The 24,291-nt window shown below is 39.7% G+C and overlaps 1 protein-coding gene and 1 pseudogene across 1 annotated transcript in view; both read right to left on the bottom strand.

The window, feature by feature from the left end:
* Positions 1–21,819, bottom strand: part of COPB2 (coat protein complex I subunit beta 2) — a 33,804-nt gene extending 11,985 nt beyond the window's left edge. Inside the window, exons 1-10 of the mRNA XM_037061183.1 lie at positions 21,650–21,819; positions 14,641–14,778; positions 11,458–11,544; positions 11,132–11,258; positions 10,146–10,294; positions 7,704–7,850; positions 5,176–5,275; positions 4,384–4,526; positions 3,956–4,155; positions 1,606–1,716 (exon numbers count right to left, since the gene is read on the bottom strand). Of these exons, the coding sequence (XP_036917078.1) occupies positions 1,606–1,716; positions 3,956–4,155; positions 4,384–4,526; positions 5,176–5,275; positions 7,704–7,850; positions 10,146–10,294; positions 11,132–11,258; positions 11,458–11,544; positions 14,641–14,778; positions 21,650–21,652 (1,205 nt within the window). The 5' untranslated portion in view covers positions 21,653–21,819. The remainder of the gene's footprint in view (positions 1–1,605; positions 1,717–3,955; positions 4,156–4,383; positions 4,527–5,175; positions 5,276–7,703; positions 7,851–10,145; positions 10,295–11,131; positions 11,259–11,457; positions 11,545–14,640; positions 14,779–21,649) is intronic.
* LOC118997520 (vesicle-associated membrane protein-associated protein A-like) lies at positions 6,214–7,655 on the bottom strand (annotated as a pseudogene).
* Positions 21,820–24,291: the final 2,472 nt, after the last annotated feature.

The raw sequence follows: 24,291 nt of genomic DNA, 5'->3' as shown, positions 1-24,291 counted from the left end.
GAACTCCTTATATAGTTGGGCAAATTATACATGGGTTTCACACTATTACACAAATTATTAGCACTTACAAATTATTTTATAAACCGAAAAAGACCCTAATGTCCACTGGCAGACGAATGACTGAATAAACTGTGATATACCCGTACAGTGGAATACTGCACTGCAAAACAGGACTGATCACTCACTAACCCACGCAACAACGTGGATGGAATCTCAAAAACATCGAGCTGAGCAAAAAAGAAGCCAGACAAAAGAGTGTGTGCTGTACTAATTCAATTTATATGAGATCCTAAAGTAAACAAACCTAATCTATATGGTGCCAAAAAAGCAAATATCTGCCTGGGGCTGGACGCAGGGCCGTAGGAAACGTGAGGCTTTTTTTTGAGGTAACAGAAATGCCCTGTCTTGATTGTACTGGTGGTTAATATTTGTAATTAGCTTAAATTCGCTGAAATAAGTTATTTGTATAAGTTGTACCTTAATAAAAGTGACTTAAAAATAAAAGACAACTTTTATAAGTGGCTTACTAGGTATCCATGTTAGGCAAAAACTTAAGAAAAATTCAGGCTTCTGCCTTGAAAAGAAGCGGTGGCCGCTGCTGGCTATTCAAAAGCACTCACTGACAAGTGCTGTATTGAAAACAGAAAAGACGTTGAACAGTGTCTCAGCTGGATGAAGTGAAACGGGGAACTACCAAACCAGAGGCCGCAGTTTGTTGAGAAAGGTAAGGCCATTCAAAGTACACTTTAGTCTATGGAACTGTGCATGAATGAGTATATTTAGGAAATTTATGAAAAAAATCAAAACTATTCCTTAACTTCTCAGTTAAGAGGTTAAGGAATCTTTCTGTTTAAAAAAAAAAAAGGTGCCTATTATTACATAACACTAAGGCTTAATTATCCACTGTTGGAGCCATAGGCAATGCAAAACATGAGGAAACAAAACTATGAAAACTGTGAAGGTGTAATTTGGTGTGTGGTCTGCAACTGACCAAAGCCCTAATGCTTATTACATGCACCAAACGAATCAAAAAGGGATCAGGCAGTGATTCTAAATATAATAATTCAGAGTTAAATATATTTTTCCTGTTTTTAATGAGAACATTTTATGAACATCTGAATACAGATAGAATTTGTTTTATTCAGAACAGTAGGTAACATCACAGAAAATGAGTGTTTTAAAAAGATTCAATGAAATTGTCAAAATGACATCAGACTACAGCATTTCTCCCAGGCAGCTCATAAAGGGGCAGCAGCATCTCAGGACACCAGGTCGAGGGTCGCCCCAGGTCACCTGCCAGGGACCTGAGATGAGGGCCTACTTACCCTGCACCCAGGCCCTGCCATGGGTTGCCATCAAGGAAATGGGTGCTGGATCCCCAGTTAACGGGATTATTAGGTCAGTTTGCATGAACCAGCTCAATACCGAATTTAGCAGAGGCAGCTCACACTGCATAGCTAACCTTCTAACCTTCCAACACAGAGCTCTGATGAGAGCGGTTCTCTAATACGGAGAAGCACAGCATCCACTGGGCCTCAAGACCCAGCCACACACACAACGCCCACATGCAATCAGGGCCACCTGGATACCACACAGCATACTTACTCTGAAGAATCATGGGCCCATGCAAACTCCTGGGCAGATCCGAAGCTCTTGTTTCTCAGTGCCATTGCTGTGTAGATGATATACTCACCATCACCACAAACCACAACAAACCTAGAAATTAAAGAAGCCAGGGAGGGGATGACAGAGGACATGTACAAGAAACAATGATTCAGATTCATTGTAAAATATTTCCTTTTTAATACTAACCTGAGGATATTGATTTATTATCGATTTGACAGACAGAAAGAGAAACATCAATGTGAGAAAGAAACATCAATCAGTTGGCTCCTGTGTGCACCCCAACTGGAGATCAAACCCACAATGTAGGTAGGTGCCCTGACTGGGAATTGAGCCTGCAACGTTTTGGTGTATGGGACAATACTCCAACCAGACCACCAGCTAGTGCAATGGTAAAATATTTCTAATAAATGTTATTTCAGTCGGCTATTACAACTGAACCTAAAATCTTTTAAAGTTATACATGTCTGTGAATGTAGAGCTAGATTAAATACTCTACCCAGCAAGTCCAAAAGCAAATTATGAAATGAGGTTATTGCTGCAGTGGCCTTCTCTTATAAACAAAAGAGACTGGGAACAGGAAGATGAGAATGGCTGGAGAGGCATCAGAGAGGATTCTAATAATTCAAGCAATACTGGTTGAGCACCAAGATGCCTAGCACCTTGCCCATGACATTTATTCCACAAGTAGACTATCATGTTCCAAGACTATCTTCATTTTAAACCTGATCATTTGCAGGGCGTGGTGTCGCACTGCCCGCGCGTAGTCCCAGCTACTCAGAAGCCTGAGGCAGGAGAATCCCTTGAGCCCAGGAGTTCTGGGCTGTAGTGCGCTATGCCAACTGGGTGTTTGCATTAAGCTCAGCATCAATATGGTGACTTCCAGGGAGCAGGGGCCGGCAGGCTGCCTAAGGAGGGGTGAACCGGCCCGGGTCGGAAACGGAGCAGGTCGAAACTGCCATGCTGATCAGTAAAGCTGATCATTCAGATGAATAAAAATATCTCACTCCAGTTTTCCATGACTATTAAATTTATCAAAATAAACAAGATATTTTAGCACTTAAATAATGAGTATGAATAGAATGCTCAAGGTAAAAAATTTCTCAATAGACATAAAGCAACCCTCTTTAAAAATCGCAATTTAGAATACAGTAGTGGCTGCTACTGGACTGCCAAAGGTGAACTGCAAAACTTACAGCAAAAAATGTTTTATGATATTAAGGGGAAAATACATAATGTGTTTTTAATCTTCAAAAAAAGACTTTCTTACAAATAATTATGAACACCATTTACTGAACCAGGCGGCATAGCTGGTTGATCTACTTTGTCCTCTTAAATACTCCTATGCCCACCTCTACTGTCAATTAATTTGTAAAGCTCAACAGGCTAAAATTCATTGCACTAGCAACTCTTCTCTCACAAGATGTTGGGTGATTTATAAATCTTTAGGGAGGAACAGAACTAATGGTTCAAATTACAGAAAAGAAAAAGAATTATTGCCAATCCCAAAACCTTTTCAAAAGGTGTGTGTGTACATATATATATATATATATATATATATGTATATGTATATGTATATGTATGTATGTATGTATATATATATATGTATGTGTGTGTATATGTGTATGTATATATGTGTATACACACACACACACACACACACACACACACACATACATATACATATATACACTTCAGCCCTGACCAGTGTGCCTCAGCTGGTTGGGCATCTTCCTGCAAACTGGGGGCACAGGGGAGGTCACCAGTTCAACTGCCGGTCAGGGCACATGTCTGGGTGCAGTTTCAGTCCCCAGTCAGGGCACATATGAGAGGCAACTGATCGATGTTTCTCTCTCACAGAAATGTTTCTCTCCTTGTCTCCCTCCCTTCTCTTCTCTCTAAAGATAAACGGATGAAATCTTTGAAAAAAGATATACGCACACATATACACACTTTAGAACCAGCTTTTCTTTTTAGGAGCAATGAGTCAGCAAATACTGAGAGGGTGCTACTGAGTCTCAGGGTAAGAAATGATCCTTGCCCTCAAAGGAGCACAAGGACACAAACCCAACACATTTGAAATAAGAATAAACAGGAAACTGTATCTGTTCAAAACTATGTGATGGGACCAGGCCAGGAAGGCAAATATGCTTTACCTTGGTGCCAGCTCAACCCACTGGTCTGACTGCCTGCAGCTGTGCCAAGGATTGTGCAGCCAGGGTAAAAGCTCAATGAGGAATGCCCGCCACAGGGCAGGAGTGTAAACTCTGTGGCTCTGCAAACCTTGCTAACATACACAGAAGCTCAGAAGGAGACTCTGGTTATGCCTTACCGTCCATTAGGGTTGTGCTGAATAGTCTGAGGGTAAATTTCACAGCTGCCCATATCCTTTACTGCCAGTGGCAATCTTTCTCCATCTTTAATTTCAGCATCTCCCATTGCTTTTAGGTTGGCCTGCTGGATTTCTGAATGCTTAGCCCAAATTATCTTTCCATTGGCATCCATGGACATGGCAGGTTCCTCCCGACCAAGCTGGAAGAATGGCAAACGACTCTCAGCAAGGAAAAGGAAAAGGAAAAGCAAAACCACAACAGAATAAACAGTTCCTACTTTCTTTTCTTCCACTTCATATCTCCAGTGCTTAATAAAAGCAGTGCTAGTTTAACAAATCTGGCAACTTGGCAAATGACTACACTAAAAACCGATAAAAATCGCTTCCCCGGGGTCCATCTGCTGAGAGAGGTTATAATGAATGATTACCTTAACAATGATACTCCCTTCGTCATAGCCCAAAGCGACATTGTTGGACCCTCTCAGACTGGCCACACACCACACCCTCTCCATCCCGTAATTCAACGTGCTCTCAAGGCGATAGGTGCTTGAATGCCATATACGCACGGTTCCTAAAAAGAATGAAATCCTTTTCATTGAAACATTGACAATGAATTGTGTCAGGTGAACCGGACACATGGAAGTCTTTATATTCAAACAGAAAACACTTCCTGGCAGCTTCATTTTTTTAAATCTATAGTCTATGAGTGATTTTATAAAGCAACATAAGCAAACTAGTAATAAAAAATATATAAGAAACTAAAACTAAGATATGTAATTTTACATGTGAACTAATGAAACCACTTCCTGGTTACAGTACATACTATGTGCCAGGTGCTTCACACATGTGATTTCTTTCCCTATAATCCTATGAGGTGGATAAGTCCATTTTCAATTCATAATTTGCCCAAACCACACATCCACGAAATGGCAGAACCTGAACTTGACCCCAGGTTTTACACTCCAAAGCACAGGCTTTTTCACTTTTTCTCTAGGGCTTCTGGATGTCCCCTTATTTAAGTAACAGAGTCAAACACATCAGGAGGATGAGGATGAGGATGAGGATGATGTCCCTTTACTCTTTAATAGTTTAAGTATTCTACTCTAATAAAAATATTTAAAATCCCTGAAAAATTCCTATTACAATGCAGGGTTCTACCTGACTTAAACACCCACTTAGCAATTACAGGCACAGGAACAAACATGCACATTCCAACTTACCATCTTCTGAACCTGTGATGATGATCGGCAGCTCAGGGTGAAAACTGGCACAGGACACATTCTGGGCATGTCCCTCCAGTGTCTGCACACATGTTTTGTTCTGGAATCAGACACAGAAAAGTTTCTTGTTTTTCCAGAAAACATTTTATTAGTGAAAAACAAGTAACTCATCCTTACTTTTGCCAGGTGCACAAATACATTATAAATGGTTGTAACACTCTAAAAGTATTCAACAGACAATTTTGCAATAGGATTATCTTGCATATACATATAACATAGTACGGGCAAGTGTAAATGTAAATATCACATTTAAAGACAAAAATACACCCACACTCACACCCCCAAAAGATCTCTGGTTTGCATCTGAGTATTTTTCCCCAAATTCTTATAATAATGTCTTTAATGATTTTTTTCTGTATTTAAATACAGAAATACAAAACTGGTTTTCTAGTCCTCATTTTATTAACTGCCTGGGGGAATTTTTATGTGAGAAACAAAAAAATAAAACTTAACAAAATCTTGAAGACAAAAACTATTGTTAACAAGAGTTCATAAGCAGGTTTGTAAGAGTCCACGTGGCAAAATGGCTGTCCCGTGGCTATTTCATAACATTATCCATTGACCTGCTGGTTTTCAAATACAAATGGAAGTCTGCCAATGATGACACTAGAGGATGCACAAACTCATTTTAATTAAAATGTTAAAATTTCTTTTTAATCTGTTAACAGTTTTATTATTAATTTTTTATGTTAAATACCATGGGGCAGGATTATAAGGATGAAAAACTCAGTTAACAACAACCTCACCGGGAATAAGAAAAATTCTGCCATGATATTAGCAAAGGTAAAGGAGAAAATTTACACTGTAAGAGGTGCCATTTCCCCACAGAATACCTCTTGGCATTGCCTGAAAGAGTGGAATTAGCAATCAAAATAAATCATATTTCAAGAAGTAACAGCAACAGATAAAATTTAAAGGGATTATTAAAATGTTATTTCTAAGACTGAACAATTCTTGAACTGTTATTAAAACCACAAAGAAAGACCAATCCTTTATTTATGAACTTCATTAAGGACTAAATGTAGCTGACATCTGCTAGTGATGATGTGGTGATACACACTTTGTCTGGTAGCCAACCAGTTTGTTTTTATTGTGTTTTCTAACCCTAAGAGATCGTTAAGGCAAAGGCTATATGAAGCTGTACACACACGCAAAAAGTCCACCACAGGCCAACTACCAATGAATCGGTAGGTAAACAACTCTTTTTCTGGTCTAGAGAAAAATAAAAGAAATAGCACTCTGCATGCTTCACTCTGCAGGCTGAATTTCCCTAGAAAGTATCCAATGAAAACGGCTACAATTACAAGAAGTGAAGGAAGAGGACTGGTGACATTCTCTCTGAAGGATGCAGCTGAGGTCAATCCAGATTTATCTGAGTGTGCTACCTTTCTGAGCTTTAAGCGTTCATCTCTCAAGTGTCAATTTTCTTTTGACAGGTTCATCATTTCTGAAGTCTTTTACACTCTTCCATGAGTTCCCTTGTTTCAGTATGACTGAGCGAAACACATGTGGTTTCGGCATGGGTCCATCTTGTTCAGATGCATTCAGAACAGCTCTGCTAGGTTCCATATAACTCAGTTTATCATTTTCCTTGGGCATTTCAAAAACACATTCAATTTAGAACCCATTAATTCAGCAGGTATTGCTTCTTTCCACAAAGCTTCCATATCTGAAATGTTTGGTGGAACAAAAACTGCACCACAAACTTGTGTTTACTCTTTTCACTGGGATCATAGTCGAAAGGCTGTAGCATTACTGACCATCAATCAATCACAGTCAACCCTGGGTCAGTAATTCCACTGCTGGGCCTCACACAGTCCCCACGAGGTGCTGCAGTCTCCACTTTGAAACACGCTTTTCTATCAGTTGGATTTCACAACTTAAGATTTGTAGTGGCCACATTTGTGAAGGCACATTTCAATCTGAGGTCTGTGGAAGGGTCAAGGACCATAATCTGCTCGTCCTCCACCATGGCCCCAGAGGCGGACGCCATCAAAGAGACAGAGCAGAACAGGCGTGCCCCTGAAGCGACAGTTGGCTGGCTGAGGACAGGGGACTATGGTGGCAAGGGCTCAGCTGAACTCTGTGATCAGCAGTGGCTCTGGGTCTCACAAGTGACTCAACCCCACACCAGCCGCCGCCGTCCAGCCACATGCCCTGCGACCCTCGGCACCCCATGTGACGACATCTGCATGTCACGGTGAGCGCCCCGCAGCCAGGAGCCTAACATTTCTAATTTCTACTATTAAATGAAAAATAAACATGACAGCATTTCATTTTTTAAATTGTAACAGGCATTTGTTTTCATTTTTATGGGGAATTCTGGGACCACGACTTAGGTATGAATAATAAGGCCTTCAGTTATTACACTAGGACCAGAGTTCAAGAGTCCCAGTTTTAACTGTCCTGTAAGAAACATTAAGAAGCATGCCTAACATATAGCAAGTAAAGTTATAAAAGAAGTGTACCTGATAGTCCCATATTTTAACCAGACGGTCATCTGCACCGGAAATGAGGTACGGTTTGTCACCACCACTGTAGTAATCAATGCAATTCACGCCTTTCTCATGTCCCTCCAAAGTGAAGTTTGGTGACGAAGAGCCCAGCTGCCAGACCTTCAGAAGCAACAGCACTGCCAGTCAGCACGGGGACTTGCTTTTCAGAAGACAGCCCTACCACACCTCTGACACAGTATCAAAAATGCAAAAGCCCAAGAGAGAGAAGCTAAGAACATTTCTTTTTTCCCACCCATTTGTTTTTGTCCTTTCTCACTCTACCTGAATTTCTAGGGGGCAGAATCACTATGGTATAATCTGAAAATGCCAATTTCCAGGCCTCAGTCCATACAGATTATGATTCAGTGGCACAACAATGATTTTAAGAAAGTAGATTTTTAAAAAATCCTCATCCAAGGATATGTTTTTATTGCTTTCTTGAGAGAAAGAGAGAGAGACAAAAACATCAGTGCTAAAGAAACATCAGTCAGTCACACCCCTACTGGGGATCAAACCCACACCCTTCTGGCGTATGGGATGACATTCCAACTGAGCCACCTGGCCAGAGCAGAAAACTTGATTTTTAACAGACATACCAGGTGGTCCACAGGTGACACTTTGAGAAAATTTAAGGGTAGGAAATGATTTTATGAGAGATTTAATGTAAAGCTAATCAAAATGGATTTAGTGAGATGCATTAAAAAGAAAAAATACTGCTTAATAAATGTATGGAAAACTAGTCAAACATCACTACAGCATTCATGTTGAACTTTATCTCTTTACAAATATTTAATGAGCACCTACTATGTGGGAGTCCTGTGGGAGGTATATATGTTTATTACTTACTGTATACGACAGTATAATGAAGTTTGTATATGACAAACTTTACTACAGCCAAAGAGAAAGACAATTCTTTTTTTTTAATGAATTTTAAAAAATATTTTATTTATTTATTTTTAGAGAGAGGAGAAGGGAAGAAGAATGGGAGAGAAACATCAATGTGTGGTTGCCTCTCATGTGTCTCCTGCTGGGGACCTGGCCTGCAACCCAGGCATGTGCCCTGACTGGGAATCGAACCAGTGACCCTTTTCTTCACAGGCTCGAGCTCAATCCACTGAGCCATACCAGCCAGGGCTGGAGAAAGACTATTCTTATTCTCAAGACATCTAATTTAGTGAAAAAGTGCTTAAAACTAATTTCAAACTTTCCAACCTATGTCAAAGCAAGGATGATATAATGAAAGGAAGAAAAAGTAACATCAAAACCCTAATATGTTCAGACATATAACATTTAATAATTAGGCTGTCAAATAACATGTTGTATAAGTTACAGGAAAAAATATTATACAGCTATAAGCATACATGTGTAAGCAACAGTTAATGCAGTATGTCATTTTAAATCTCTGCATATAGAGATATGTTAAATATTGTGATGGAAAAACAAATGTGACTGCATTCACTGTAATACATATTCAGCATCAAGTACAGGCAAGACACTGCGCTGCTTGCTAATGAGTATCTGTTTTCTTGAGCGAGGTGAGTGACACACAGTTCCTGCCCCAAACATCACCATTTCAGGGGATAAAAATTTCCAAAGGCACATTATTATTCAATGTGAAGGCCAATAACAGAGGCAAAAAGCAATGAAGCGAATGGGATGAGCATGACTAGCTCTGTCTAGAGGTGAAATGGATGTCTGAAGAGAGCTTCTCAGAGTAAATAATTGTGCTAAGCCTTGAGGGATGAGTAATTCACCAGAGGAAAATAAGTAAGAAAGGGAGAATAAAGGGTACTGCAGGCAGAGAGAACAGGTAAATAAGGTAAGATTCTGTGAACAGCGATGGCATCTCTGGAGAACGGTGACTCTACCAGGGCATTAGAAGGTATCTCATAATTTAGCTGAGGCTAGTCTTGGAAGCCCTCGTATTCCACACTAGGCATTGGAATTTTATCCTTATGCTGGCAACTGATAAGGTAGAATTCATATTTCAGAAAGATAACTGGCAGATTGGAAAAACAGAGTAAGAAAAAGAGAATGGAGGCAGATAAGCTTTAAATAAAAATCAGATCCATAATCAGCAGAGGTCAGCAACAAATACACTAAAAGGAGAAGAAACAGTGACCCAGAGAAGATACAGGCATTTTTTAAATTTGGGGTTTGCCAAGGTTTAATAAGTCTTAAAATATTGCTTCTGCATGGAAAAACACTCCATGAAGAATACTGAGTTGCCACAATATTTTTCTAAACAGAATATGCCTTTTTGGATCAAAATAAGAAGTCCTAGTTTGACTTCAAAATGAGGTTTTGAGAGAAACTTCTAAGATGGGAACAACTTTCTGGGCAGCCAGTAGTAACATACCTAAAACAACTGTATTTCACAAATAACCCTGATTGACACAGTACTGAACACCCTACCTTGATAGTTCTGTCCAAAGATGCGCTGGCAAACTGGTTGTTATCTTTGGGGTTGATCACAATCTGCATAACGTAATGAGTGTGTCCTTCAAACACCTGTGAGCAAGACCATTTTTTATCCCAGTCCCAGAGCTTAATAAGCATGTCATCTAGGCCGAAAAGAAAGTCTCAAGTTAGCTGCAATTTTTGTCTTTCATCCAAAAGTAAGCAGTCTCTGTGCCTTTTAAGGCAGCAGATCTAACACAAATCATACATTTCATGACTTCCAGAAATAGTATCAGGATTGAACAGATTTTTCAAAATCCTTATTTATTCTAAGAATAAACTTAACTCTACAAAAAGTGGAGATAAAAAGATAAATTACTAATAGCAAAGATAAAAATTTCATGGAAATACTGAGGACAGACTTTGGGCTTTACAGAATGACAAAGGAGTAATACAAGTTTGATTAGTGTGTAAGTATGATGGAATAATGAGGGCAGCAACTATTAAAGGAACAAGCACATCTCTTATAATACAAGATTGGTTTAAAAGTTTGAATTACTTCTCAATTTTTACTTAAAAATGTTTCAAAGAGCTAGTACCAATCAGTGCAACTTGTTTTAATTGTGATCCAAAAGGTCCACTGTTTTATACATAATACCAAGGAGCAAACTAGTCTGAATATAAAGGTAACACCGAGAGGCTGTATGGCAATCTGCCAAAAGCTCACTCATCAACATATAAATGAGCTTTCTGTTCAACAGATGTTTAAGAATCTAGACCTTCAGGTCTTCTCTGAGGGGCACTGGAGCAATTCTGCTATATAAATTCTAAATAGAGTTCTATTTCATTAAAATATAAAAGCAACCAGCATCAATAGCAAGTTAATGGATTTAAAGGCTGTTTGGAATTAGAACTCTACTTGTAAGAGCTGTAAAGAATTACAAGTCTCACTGAATGAAATCACTCAGAGATACACAGGACCAAAACGGGCCACCTCTTACCACTGCTGGTGAGAATGAAAGGCTGGGTTGGATGAACAGCGATACAGCGAATGTAGTCGGAGTGTGCTTCAAACATATGAACTCTCTCCAGAGTATTGTAATTGAACACTCTAATCTGCATGTCATCCTAGAAATGGAAATTTTAAAATTATCATTATAGTTATGAATTGCATGAAAAATTATACTATAGGCTCATGTTATAAAGTCCATGCTTCAAAACATTGCGCTAATTTACCAAACTACTCAAGAATCAACATTCCGTAACTCATTTATATAATCTTTGCCCAATTCAGAAAATGGGACTAGGAACTCGTGTAATTACTTACCGCTCCTGTCACAACCCAATTCTTCCTTGCAACAAACTTGGCAGCTCGAACAGGAAGATCACACACTTCAAATGTTTTCACCAGCGTCTTTAAAATTTAACAAGAATATACACACTTTGAGTCATGGGGAAATAACTGAAAAATCTATTGTTATACTTTAAACATCTAATTATTTAGATCACTTCTGATTTAAAAATATTGTCAGGCAAAAATATGAAAACTCAACGGTCAAGTTAAAAAACAGATCAATCATGTTTTGCTTTATCAGGTTCTTAAACTAGTTACAAAAGGTAAGAAAAAACAATGCCACAGATGGAACTCCAGACCCTCTGTGCCCCAGCCCTTCCCAACCGCTCCCGCTTCATCCGTGGCTGCTCTCGAACTTACCTTTCCTCCTATCCCCTCAGCCTGAAAACCCGCCCACAGCACGCATACCCCCTTTTCATAACTTTACACCTTCAAAATCATGTGCTCAACATCAATCCTTCCTGCTGGGCTCCCTGAATTTTTTATTTTAAAATAAAAAATCTTATTTACCACTGTATTCTTAGAGCCTAAAACAGTGACTAGAAAACAACCAGTATGTTGTAAGTATTTGTGGAATGAATCAGCTCTTAGTTTCTTTTTAAAATGAAACCCATACACTCAGGATATAATTTTTCTGTACACTTTAATGTATGTATCCATACAAATGCTATTTATCTCTTTTTATTACAATATGAAAACAGTGACTTAGATGTACCTTCAACCTGCCCCAAAAGGAGTAATATACACAGAATAAAGGCAGAAAACTAGGAGACCTTCCTAGAAAGAGCAAGTATGAATGCATTTCTTTGATCTCTCACTGTGACTCCCTGTTCCTCAAAATTCTGAAGAATCAAACCATCATCTTTCAATCTCTGCTTTTGTACCACACGGTAATAAGAACAGCACAATCTTACTGAGTGATTAACCACGTAACTAAACAAAAAGAACAGGGACTAGTTCATCAGAACTGTTGAGCCTACTCTGGCTTGAGGAGCTTCTTCGGACAAATAATGAATAAACGGGGACACCAGTTCTAATCTGTACGAATGCTACCAGAGGACTGTGCTACAGACACTGGGAACAGACAGAAATGCCATCTGTGAGACAACAGACAAACCCATGAAAGCTCACAGGAGGAGCCACCAGACCCAGGGATGTGCTGAGCAGCCAAAGTAAAGCAGCTGTAGAACGAGAAGTCACGTTCAGGTCCGCGTGAAGTGTCGTGGCTGATACAAATGACGTGAGAGCTGGTTTCCACACTGGTTTCCACGCTCTCAAAGCTCAACTATCTAAAGAAGGGGAAATGCGGCACACTCAACACCCAACATAAGTCAGGAAAACAATGGCTAACACACAGGTCTCATACACAATTTACCTAATTTTATTTAATCCATTTGACAATCTTGTGATGTAGGAAACGAAACGGTATCTTTATTTAAGATAAGTAAACTGAGCCTGAACCTGATTGAAAGGCCTGCCCATATATTTAACTAGCAGGATGGCTTCAAAGAGTACTAATATCTCCTCATTCGAAATTCAAGTACTTTGAATTTACCTCCCCAAACCTTTTTGCCTTTAAGAATTTTGCTCTCAATACATATGAGTGGCAAGTAACTCCTGCTGGTGATAAAATAAAACCAAAAAATTTAAAAATTAAAAAAATCAGGGAGAACCAAATAAGGATCAGCCATTCAACAACGACTGAGTTTGCACTTGAGCCTGACTGCCAGGTATACCCTGGGAGCAACGGTGGGAACTCGGACAAGGAAAATCCCTGCTCTCATAGAACTTCCACTCTTGAAGGAAAGAAGAAAATTAAACAAGGTATTACCCATAAGATAAATTACAAAGTGCAAGCAGATGGTCTTGTAAGAGGGCACAGAAGATACAAAACAGGAAAACAAGACACGGTAAATGGCCTGGATATAGTGGACTTGTTACAGCACAGCCTAGAGAAAGGGAAGGGAAGTACACCTGGGCTTTAGAGTAAACAGCAGGGAAACGACAGAGTTGAGAGATGGTCCAACGGAGCTGACAGAGGGTCCCTAGAAAGAATTAGCGAGTGTGGTGGGGGTGAGGGGAACATCAGCATACCTGCGCAGCATAAAATCAGAAAGGTTTCAAACATACGACTGAAGAAGTAGACAAAAAAACAAAACCTTTATTATCTGCATCAAGGAAAAGGAATTCACAAGGTAAAAGATTTGAAATTACAGAGGAAAGACATCCTGAATAGTAAAACAATAAACGGAATGTTCATTATTCATCGGTTCAATGAATAATTATTGAGCACTTACTATGTGTCAAGTAATGTTATAGGCACTTGGAAACAGCAGAGAACAAAGTGTTAATGTTCAGTCACTGTTTCACTACCGGGACAAAAGGCTCTAGTAGGGTTTTTGCGTTCACCCCTGATGTTAGTGCCCTTAGACTATTTCTGCCATCTTAAATTCCTCAAATGCGAATTTGTATCTGGACTCTAGAACTTAACCTTGGACACTGAGGACAGTAACTGTACAAGAGACACATAACTGTACGGCATAGTGCTGACTACCTGTTCTGTACTTCAGAAGAAAAAAATCAAGGGTGGTTAAGAAAAACTAGAAAATACGATAAACTAATTTGAAGGACACATTATTTACTCATATGAAAGAGAACAAAACAAGCATTTAAGGCAAATATTCTGTAAAATGCATATTCTCATGTATGTAATCAAAAGCTGACTACAAATATTTCTCTGATATAATTTATAATTTGTATGACTAATTGAAACTCATCTACATACCATATTAAGCACTGGAGGAAAAATAAAGTTAAAAATTCCATTCTTAAGACTATTAGACTATTCACTAAATGGAAAAGTAAATACCACTAAACACCTTTTCTACAGCCAAGTAATCTTATACTGGTGTCAGTTTCCTTAATCTCAAAGAAAAGCTAATACTACCTATATCAGAATTTAACAATTATAGACTGTGTATGAGAAGCCCAGAACAGTGCCTTCCGCAAAGGTATGTTTCTCTTTACAGAACATACTTTGTACCAATTTGAGGGAGCAGTCTGTATATAGTTAGTGGACCTGATATGCTATTTCTTCTCTCTCATATAAACACAGTCTAACACAGTATTTATAATAAAGTCCTTAAAAATTCCTACCTGTGTTTCATGATTCCAAACACATACGCTGCCATTGTAAAGACTCGCCAACATCCACGGCTCTGTAGGGTGTAAATCCACACTCTTAACTCGATCTGATCGAGCAGTTAGCTTTCTCTTGATATCAAGTCGTAGCGGCTAAGAAGAAATGACATTTAAAAAAATTTATATTGTTATGCCAAATAAAATATTTGAAACTGTAACTAAAAACAGTTCATTAACAAAACAATTCAGTTTTTACTCTAGAAAATTGTAGACACAGTATCAAGTCTAAATGTTTGGATGGAGAAGTAGACCTAAAACAACAAAAAACCAGAATGAATATCATCCTCATCAAGGCAAAGTAAGTCACAAAGTAAATTGTTCTACTTCCTCACTCATCCACACAAGAAATATAAATATTTAAAAATTATAGCAGCAGTTGTCAAACTTTTTGGTCTCTGGACCCCTTTATACTCAAAAAAGTTTTAAGGACCCTAAAAAAGATTTTTATGTGGGTTATATATATTGCTATTTACCATGATAAAAATTAAAACTGAGGCAACTTAAAATATTTATGTATTCATTCATTTTCAAATAAAAATAAACCCATTTCATGTTAGCTTAAATAACATACTTTTATGAAAAGTGTATTTGCAAAAGAAATTTAATGAGAAGAGTAGTAATGTTTCACATTTTTATAAAACTTTAAATTCTGAATTAATAGAGACAGTTGGTTTCTCCTATCTGCTTCTGCCTTCAGTATGTTGTTTTGTTTGAAGGATATGAAAAAAACTGGCCCCACAAAGATACGTAGTTAGAAATACTTTAATATTTTTTTCAAGTAACTGTGGATATACTTCTTTGATATCACACCAAAACTTAACAAGTGGTAATTTCTTACAGGTTAGTTGCTGTGAGAAATCTGAAACTATACAAAAGAACTTTTTACACTTTGCTGCTTAAAACCCATTGGTCTATTCTGTATTTTGAATAGATCCATGCATCATTTTGTAACATTATACATCAGTTATCTGGAAAATGCTGGTTCAATGCATTACACAGATTTTCCAAATGTTGACACATTGCGTTATACAATATCAAAATCACATGTATTAATATCACCACTGACCTCAACTGGTAAGTTTTAGAAATCTGTTAAGGTCAACGATAGAACTTTTCTAAAATTCTAATTTCCACAAGAAAGCTCTAATTCTATCATCAACAAAAAATACTGTCAGGAACTTCTTTCAGCTTTTAGAAAATGTCTGCCAAACAGTCAGGTCTGAACACGGTCAGCCATTGTTTCAAGTAAAGCAACGTAAACAACAGTGTGCAACAGAGGTGCTTTATGCACACTTCCCGTTCATCACACACAATAGTTAAGAGATGCATACACAAGTGTTGACATGTGATGAAATTAGTGCTTTTTTTACTCCTTCATCAATGATATTAAAGAAACTGGCTTTTTAAAAAGAAAATTGTGTGTTAGTGAAGAAGACACTATCACTAGAACTCACTAGAATTTGGCGACACTGCACCAGCATCAGTACAAATACCAACACAGTGAAAAAGGCCCATAGTGTCACACTATTAGGAAAATAGTTCTACTTTGTTGACCCCCTAAAAAATGTGGGGAACTCCTATGAGATAACGGACCACATTTTGAGAACCCTTGGTTTACAGACTACCTGGTAAATAAATATAAAATATCTACTAAATCACCATTTCTGGCCATGTCATTAATGTCACATCAGAAAGTATTCTTTAAAAAGTGTTATTCATGAAGTCTTAGTAACCCTAAATTACAATATTAATCAAAACAGCATCGTACTGGCACAAAAACAGACAAAAATCAATGAAACAGAACAGAGAGCCCAGAAATAAACTCACACCTATATGTGGGCAAGTCATTTACGACAAAGAGGCCAAGAACACACAATGGGGAAACACCGGTCTCTTCAGTAAATGATGCTGGGAAAACTGGAGAAACATGCAGAACAATGAAACTGGGCCCCCATCTTACACCACCCACAAAAAATAAGCCAAAATTGATATCAAACGACAACGTAAGACCAGAAATCATAAAACAAAAAAAAAAGCTCCTTGACATCCGTCTTAGAGATGATTTTTTGAATCTGGCAACAAAAGGAAAGGCAATAAAAGTGAATATAAACAAGTGGGACTATATCAAACTAAAAAGCTTCTCCACAACGAAGGTTAACCATCAACAAAATGAAAAGGAAACCTACCAAATGAGAGAAAATAATTGCAAATTATATATCTAATAAGGGGCTAATGGCCAAAACATAATAAAAATTCATACTAATAAATACCAAAACAAAACCAATCCAATTTAAAAGGGGGCAGGTGATCTGAATATACACATTTCTAAAGAAGACACACAGATGGTCAACAGGTACATGAAAAGATGCTCAACATCACTCCTCTCAGGGAAATGCAACTCAAAACCACAATAAGATATGACCACACCTGTTAGAACAGCTCTATCAAAACCACAAGAAGTAATAAGTGTGGGTGAGAATATGGAGAAAAGGGAACACTTGTTGCCCTTGGTGGGAATATAAATTGGTGCAGCCACTATGAAAAACAGTATGGAATTCCTCAAAAAATTATACATAGAACTACATGATCCAGAAATTCCACTTTTGGGTATTTATCTGAAGAAAAAAAAACACCAACTCAGAAAGATAGCTGCACCCATCAATGGGTGAAGAAACATGATATATATGTATACACATTATGGTGGAATATTATTCAGCCATAAAAAATGAAACTTTACTATGACAACATGGATGGATTTTGAGGGCATTATACTAAGTGAAATAAGTCCGACAGAAAAAGACAAATACTGTATAATCTCACTTATATGGGGAATCTTTAAAAAAATCCCCAAACTCATCTGTTCCAGAGAACAGACTGGTGGTTGAGAGAAGTGGGGTGTAGGGGCTGGTGAAACAGGTGAAGTCGGAGGGGACAGACTTCCAGTTATAAAGTAAGTCATGGGACGTGACACACAGTGCTGTGACTATAGCTAGTAATACTGTGTTGCATGTTTGAAAGTTGCTGAGAGTAGATCTTAAAATTCTCATCACAAGAAAAAACAAATATTTGCAACTATGTATGGTGATGAATACTAGCTAGACTTACTGTGGCGATCATTTCACAAGATGTATATACAAATATCTAATCACTATATTGTGATTATTGTTATATTTCAATTATATATTGAAACTCATATAATACCGTATGCCAATTATACCGCAAAGAAAAAAAATAGAGTTCTTCGGAGGAAGTAGATTTATTTTGACAATAACGCTACACAATGTAATATGTGATCAATATTGGTTATATCTATGTCCATGAAAGCCTTTGGAGCAAATGGAAGCATTTATAATATTTTAATCGATTTAGGTTGCAGGAACCTAATGGAAAGCAGAACAATTTTAAACAAGAACTCAAATACTCTCAAGCCAGAAAATACTAATAGCTTAAAACTGCCTTTTACGCCCTGGCTAAGTAGCCAACGTTAGTTAGAGTGTTGTTCCACCAAGGTTGCTGGTTCAATCCCCAGTCAGGGCACACACAAGAATTAACCAATGAATGCATAAATAAGTGGAACAACTAATTGATGTTTCTCTCTCTCTCAAAGCAATAAACCTGCCTTTTCAACTTGGATTCCTCATCTAAACCACAGAACAGAAAATGATTTAAAATAACAATTTTCTCAATTCTCCCAACGATACCATTCTAGGAGAACTTTCACATATAATACATGATGCCTTATGGCAGCAGTCTTAATTCTCCCTTAGGCAGATTGAGGAATACTGATGTAAAATGTATCTCCCCTTCAACGGCTCTTAAACACAAACTAAACGTTTATCTGGCAAGTTGAGCTCCTGTCAAACTTTCATTTTTGTGAACTTCCATGATGCTCATGAATTGGACAGAAATTTAAGGTTACTTTCCAACTCAAAATGAAGATCACTGGATAATTTCAGCAAAGACAATTTCATGAAACAAAACAAACACTTCACAAGGCTTTTGTTCATCTTTTAGCATCTGTATCAAATCTGGGTCACTGATGAACTCGAACCTTGTTCTTACTTCTATACACTCACCTGCTTTTAGCCACACCTGTACCCCTTATTTTACTTTACTCCCCCCTTACTTACACTCCCCAACCTGTACCCCTTAATTTACTTCAGAAGACTAGAGTTCTTTGGCTCTTCTCTACCATCACCACAAAAAATGTTTCCACTGTCACCCCTTCCTCTCCATCTCAAATTTTCTACTTTCAAACCAACATCTTCACAATTTTTGCTCATTCAAGGAAGCATGGCCTTTTACTTCATGTGCTTCTGAATTTTGCCTCATGACAAATTTTAACTTTTTCTGATCTCTTCTGAGTCAACAAACCTAGTGTCTATTATGTACCAGGAGCCATGGTGGGGACTTTCACTAAGCCAGCACATCTCATGCTTTTCCTCTAAGTGAGGAAATTAGACACTTACAAACTCTGTATAGCTTATCATTAAGTGTTTTAAATAATTGATTATTGAGCAAAAGTGATGCTCCAGCCCTGGCTGGTGTATCTCAGTGGATTGAGTACAGGACTGCGAACCAAAGGATTGCAGTTCGATTCCCAGTCAGGGCACATGCCTGGGTTGCAGGCCAGTTCCCAGCAGGGGATGCACGAGAGGCATCCATACATTGATATTTCTCTCCCTTTCTCTTTAATTAAATTAAATTAAAATGTGATGCTCCAAGAAGGTGGGCCAGGGAACTGAGATATTCTACTATACCTTTACCTTCTCCTACTACACAAATCCGTTTCAAAAGCACAACCAAGAAAGAGCTCTTGCTATACTTCTCTCAACATGTAAGTGACTGCTTTGAATGAGACCTTGTACTCGGCACTCTGGAATACAAAGATTAAGATACTCATACTGTACCTTCAACTCTAAATGTCTCCCTCCATCTTCCAAAAGCTGGATTCATTTAGGACTCAGCTGAAATGCTACTGCCACCACTACGATCTTTCTGGTTACCTAGTCATAAACAGCACTTCCTTTGGGACCCTATAGATTAAATTTTAACCTTTGAAAATGTGTACGCATCCCTTTTTGATTTCTGAAGCAGATGTTCCTCAAGGGCAGGGTCACTGCTTATTTGTCTTTATCTCCACAGCACCTTATATAGATGTATCTCAGAGATAGTGCAGTCTGGTTCCAAACCACTGCAATAAAGCAAGTCAGATGAATGCTTTGGTTTCCCAGTGCACATAAAAGTTATGCTTACACTATACCGTAGTCTACTAAGTGTGCAATAGCATCGTGTCTAAAACAATTTACATAACCATTAAAAATGCTAACCATCATCTGAGCCTTCAGTGAGTTGTAATCTTTTTGCTGGTAGAAGGTCTTACCTTCAATTTGTAAACAACAACAACAAAAAACAACACACACACCCCCAGTATTTGTGAAGCGCAATAAAGCAAAAGCAAAATAAAATGAGCTATGCCTGTATTTGTGTACAGGGGTTTAGGACAGACAGTATAGCCCAGGTCTAGAGAATCATGCTGAATTCAAATTTCAGTTTCAGCATTCATTAAAATGTGCAATAGTGGGCAAGTTTACTTAACTTCTCTTAGGCTCAATACAGGTAAAGGAGTGATAATACAATCATCTACCTTTTAGTGTTATGGAAATAAATTAAGTGTTAAAAAGAACAGTGCCTGGCCTACTGTTTGTTTATAACTCACTCTCCCAGATGTAAGAATTAGGAGGCAAAAGTTTAGCAAAGTGCATGGAACACTCTCTAGTAAATAAGTGAATAAATGAACTCATTTTGTATCTTAAACACAATATTTACATTGTGTTAAAAATGAAGGAAATTATAGGAATATATTCTTTAATGTACAGATTACAAAACTTAATTAGGCAGAGCCAAGGGCCTTTCCCAAAAATGTCCACTACTGAAAGCACAGCAGACCCAAGTAGGTCATTGATTAAAAGACTCGAAGTCTTGTTCAGGGGCTCTGAACCTGGTGACCCAAGAAAGTTCACAGACAAGACTAGGGGGTAAGGCATCAGTGAGTGAACCCACTGAAATTTCACGCAACATGGTGTTTCTCTAGGCATTTTTCTGGGAGTATCGGTAACTTTCAACAGCTTGCCCTAAGAATCAATCTCTGTTGTAGTTCCAACTGCCTCTATTAGCCTCGTACAAACTTAAAGGCAGGAAAATGTTTAAATATAAAATAAAATACTCACTTTCTTACTTTTTTTTCAGAAAGGGTATTTTTACATTATTTTTTTAAATTATAACACACTTGTGAAAAAGTATTTCAGGGCCTTTTTGAGGGAGAGGGTGATAGTTTAACAAATTGCTGCCATTCCTACCAGCCACCAGATTTGCAAATGAAGAAAAGCAGGCCAGTTTTATAAATGACTCTCTCGCCCTTCTTTTCCCCTCAGAAACCTAAGCCAGAATCTCAAAGCATTTGGAATCCCACTTTCGACTCCATATACACTTTACTTTCTTTTTCGTTCCTCTGCTTAAGCTCATAGTTTGTGGTCAGCACACACACCATACCAGGATTACGTTCAACCAGAGTGCAAGACCAGCTGTCACTGTTTTAAAGGCAGAATGAGGAAAGTTTGCCAAAGCCTTCTACGAAGTTCATTTACGGCGTTTTGTATTTCCAAACTGGATAAGGACCACGGACCCCGCTGCAGACTTCAGGAGCTCCGTCAAATGCCATAAGCACCAGTGGAGTCAGGGACCCCCCGCGCCCAATTCCAGGTACTGCTTCCCCAAACCACCCCCGTCTCCTGGGTCCCACCGCCTCCTCACGAACCGAAACTGGACTAGGACCCCACAAGGCCTGAAGCGGTGGCTGCGGCGGGACCCCAAGCCGCTTCTTACCGCGGCCCCCAGCCCAGGATTCCCATGCATTGGCCTCAGACCAGGAGGTCTCGTTCTCTCCTGCAGGGTCTGGACCTACCATGGCTCCGTCAGTCCGAACTCGGACGCTGTCACTTGAAATCGACGACGAAGTCCCTGAATAGACACACTCCCGCTGACCGACGGACGGACTGACGTGGAACTTCCGGGAAGCGATTCTCGCGATAGTGGAAGCTAGGACGCGAGCGCCTGCGCAAACCAGGTTTAGGGCAGACGTTTTCGTAAAGCCCCTCCCAAGTTTCCTAGGCAACGTGGTCCTGGTCAAGCACAGACTCCTCCTGGTGCCGCTGGAGCAGACAGGGTGTGGCCTTAGCCAGGGAGGGCCGGGGCGTATTACCGCTAAGCGTGGACGAAAACCTGAAAACTAAGAGATAAAAAAGGTGGCAAAAATGAAATGATTAATTCCTGCTGGTCACTAAGGCAGGGAGTGCCCCCCCATACACACACATAGAGAAATTGATCTCAGGCCTGAGAAGTGCTGTAAGGCTCGCTCTGACTATAAGGAGAGGAATGGGAAGAGAGAAAGCGAGACAGTTTCTAAAGCCCACGGTACCCTAATGAGCTACGCAACGTGGCTCAGAAAGTCCCCTGCGGACCCTGGACCTGGCACTTCATTGAGACTGGGAAGGTATGGGCCAGACCCTGGACTGAGCCTCAGCTCTCTGAGGTCAGCGTGGGGGAAGAGCCTTCAGCTGTGAAGCTCCTCAGAGAATAGGATTACCCAGCAGTGCATGATCACCTTAATTGAGCATCCACTGGTTATTCACTCATTTAACATATTTGATCGATCTTTGGTTGTGTGCCAGACGTACTTTCCTCTCAAATCCTACAGGAAATCTGAATTATCTCGATTTTAATGAGGACTCCAAGGCTCAGTCAAGTTAAGTGTCATGGCCAAAGTTGCATATTAAGTGGTAGCAAAGTCAGGATTTGATCCCAGGCTGGTACGTACTCAAAATCCTGTGCTTTTCCTACCACATCAGAACACCTCGCCCTGACCCTGTAGTTCAGTTGAAAGGTTGCAGGATTCCATCCCTAGTCAGGGCAAATACAAAACAAATCTCTCTGTCTCTCTTGATGATTCTGGCCCTGGGTGGTGTGGCTTAGTTGGTTGGAGCGTTGTCCCGGAAACCAGAGGGTGGAGGGTTTAATTCGCCCTCAGTCCAAAAGTCTGGGTTGCAGGTTGCAGGTTGGGTTCCTGGTCCGGGTGCAATGGATGTTTCTCTCTCACATAGATGTTTCTCTCCCTCTCACTCTTCCACCCTTCCCCTCTCTCTAAAATTAATAAGCATATCCTGGGGTGAGGAAATAAGTAAATATCAAGAAAACACTAAGTTCCTCTTCACTAAGGTAGCTGAACTCCTGCATAAAGGACCTGTGCCATAGGGGTTACCAAATAACGAAGGAGAGTATTTGCTTACCACCGTTCACCCTCCTAAATCTCCGGGGGTGGTGAGGGGGCAGGAAACCACTGTGAGCCAAATAAAACTTGCCCTCTGGCTACATGTAAACAGGACCTCTGGCTTGAGAGAAGCCGGAGAGGTTTTTTAGACCTCTAGATTTTCAAAAAGGCAAAAATAAATAAAGTGTGTATGTTGAAAGTGATATTTAAAGACATGGACTCGACATCAGTTCATTTGTCTGTTTGTAGGAGTTTTGCTGCTGATGTGACCTCAGTTTTCTTCATTTAAAAAAAGATTAGGGGACTTCCGCCAAGATGGAGGCATAGGTGGAAACACTGTGCCTTCTCCCACAACCAAGTTTGAATAAAACAAAGGTTTGGAGAAACAAAGACACAACCAAAGGACAGAAAATTGAATTGTACGGAAGTCCGACTACATCTAACTGTTCAACGGGGATGGTAAGAGGGGCGGAGCCAGCAGCGAGCAGGGTCGGGCAGGACAGGGCCCCCGACCCAGGCGCACAGGCAGACGGGAACCAGTTGGGGTGCGGGGCAGACGGCGGGTGCATATTCGCGCACAGTGAGACAGACCACGCAGGCCCCAGGGGGCGAGGGCTGACGGCGGTGGCACACTCGAGAGCAGTGGGACGAAACGCGTGGGCCCTGTGACGGCAGCAACTGCGGCACTGGTGAGGGCCGTGGCGGAAGGCGGCGGACAGGACGCCATAGACCCTCTTTGACCCCGCCCCCACATACAGCGTCACAACCCAGCGACTTAGCGGCCCTGCAATACCGGTGAGAGCCATTGTCGCTCTTTGACCCCGCCCCCACATACAACGTCACAACCCAGCGACTTAGTTGCCCTGTTCTAGTGAACATTTTAGGGCTCTGATCCTGCTATGGAACAGGCACGAACAACCCGAAAGATGGCACAAGAAGAACTCAAAGTCCCAGAGCCAATAACTCTCAGCGACCAAGAAATTGCCAGCCTCTCAGGAGCACAATTCAGGACACTATTTATCAGGATGCTCACAGAACTGGTAGATTATAGTCACAAATTAGAGGAACAAAGTCACAAATTAGAGGAATATATGAAGGCTAAACTAATTGAAATGAAGGGAAATGCACAGGAAACCAATAGTGATGGAAAGGAAACGGGGACTCAAATCAATGGAATGGACCAGAAGGAAGAACAAAACATCCCACCAGAAAGGAATGAAGAAATGAGAATTCAAAAAAATGAGGAGAGGCTTAGGAACCTCCAGGACATCTTTAAACGT

This window comes from Sturnira hondurensis, unplaced genomic scaffold (genome assembly GCF_014824575.4).
Source record: "Sturnira hondurensis isolate 20B ecotype Veracruz unplaced genomic scaffold, ASM1482457v3 Scaffold0013299, whole genome shotgun sequence".
In the NCBI taxonomy this organism is placed as follows: domain Eukaryota; kingdom Metazoa; phylum Chordata; class Mammalia; order Chiroptera; family Phyllostomidae; genus Sturnira; species Sturnira hondurensis.
This window is presented reverse-complemented; position numbering and strand designations above follow the sequence as displayed.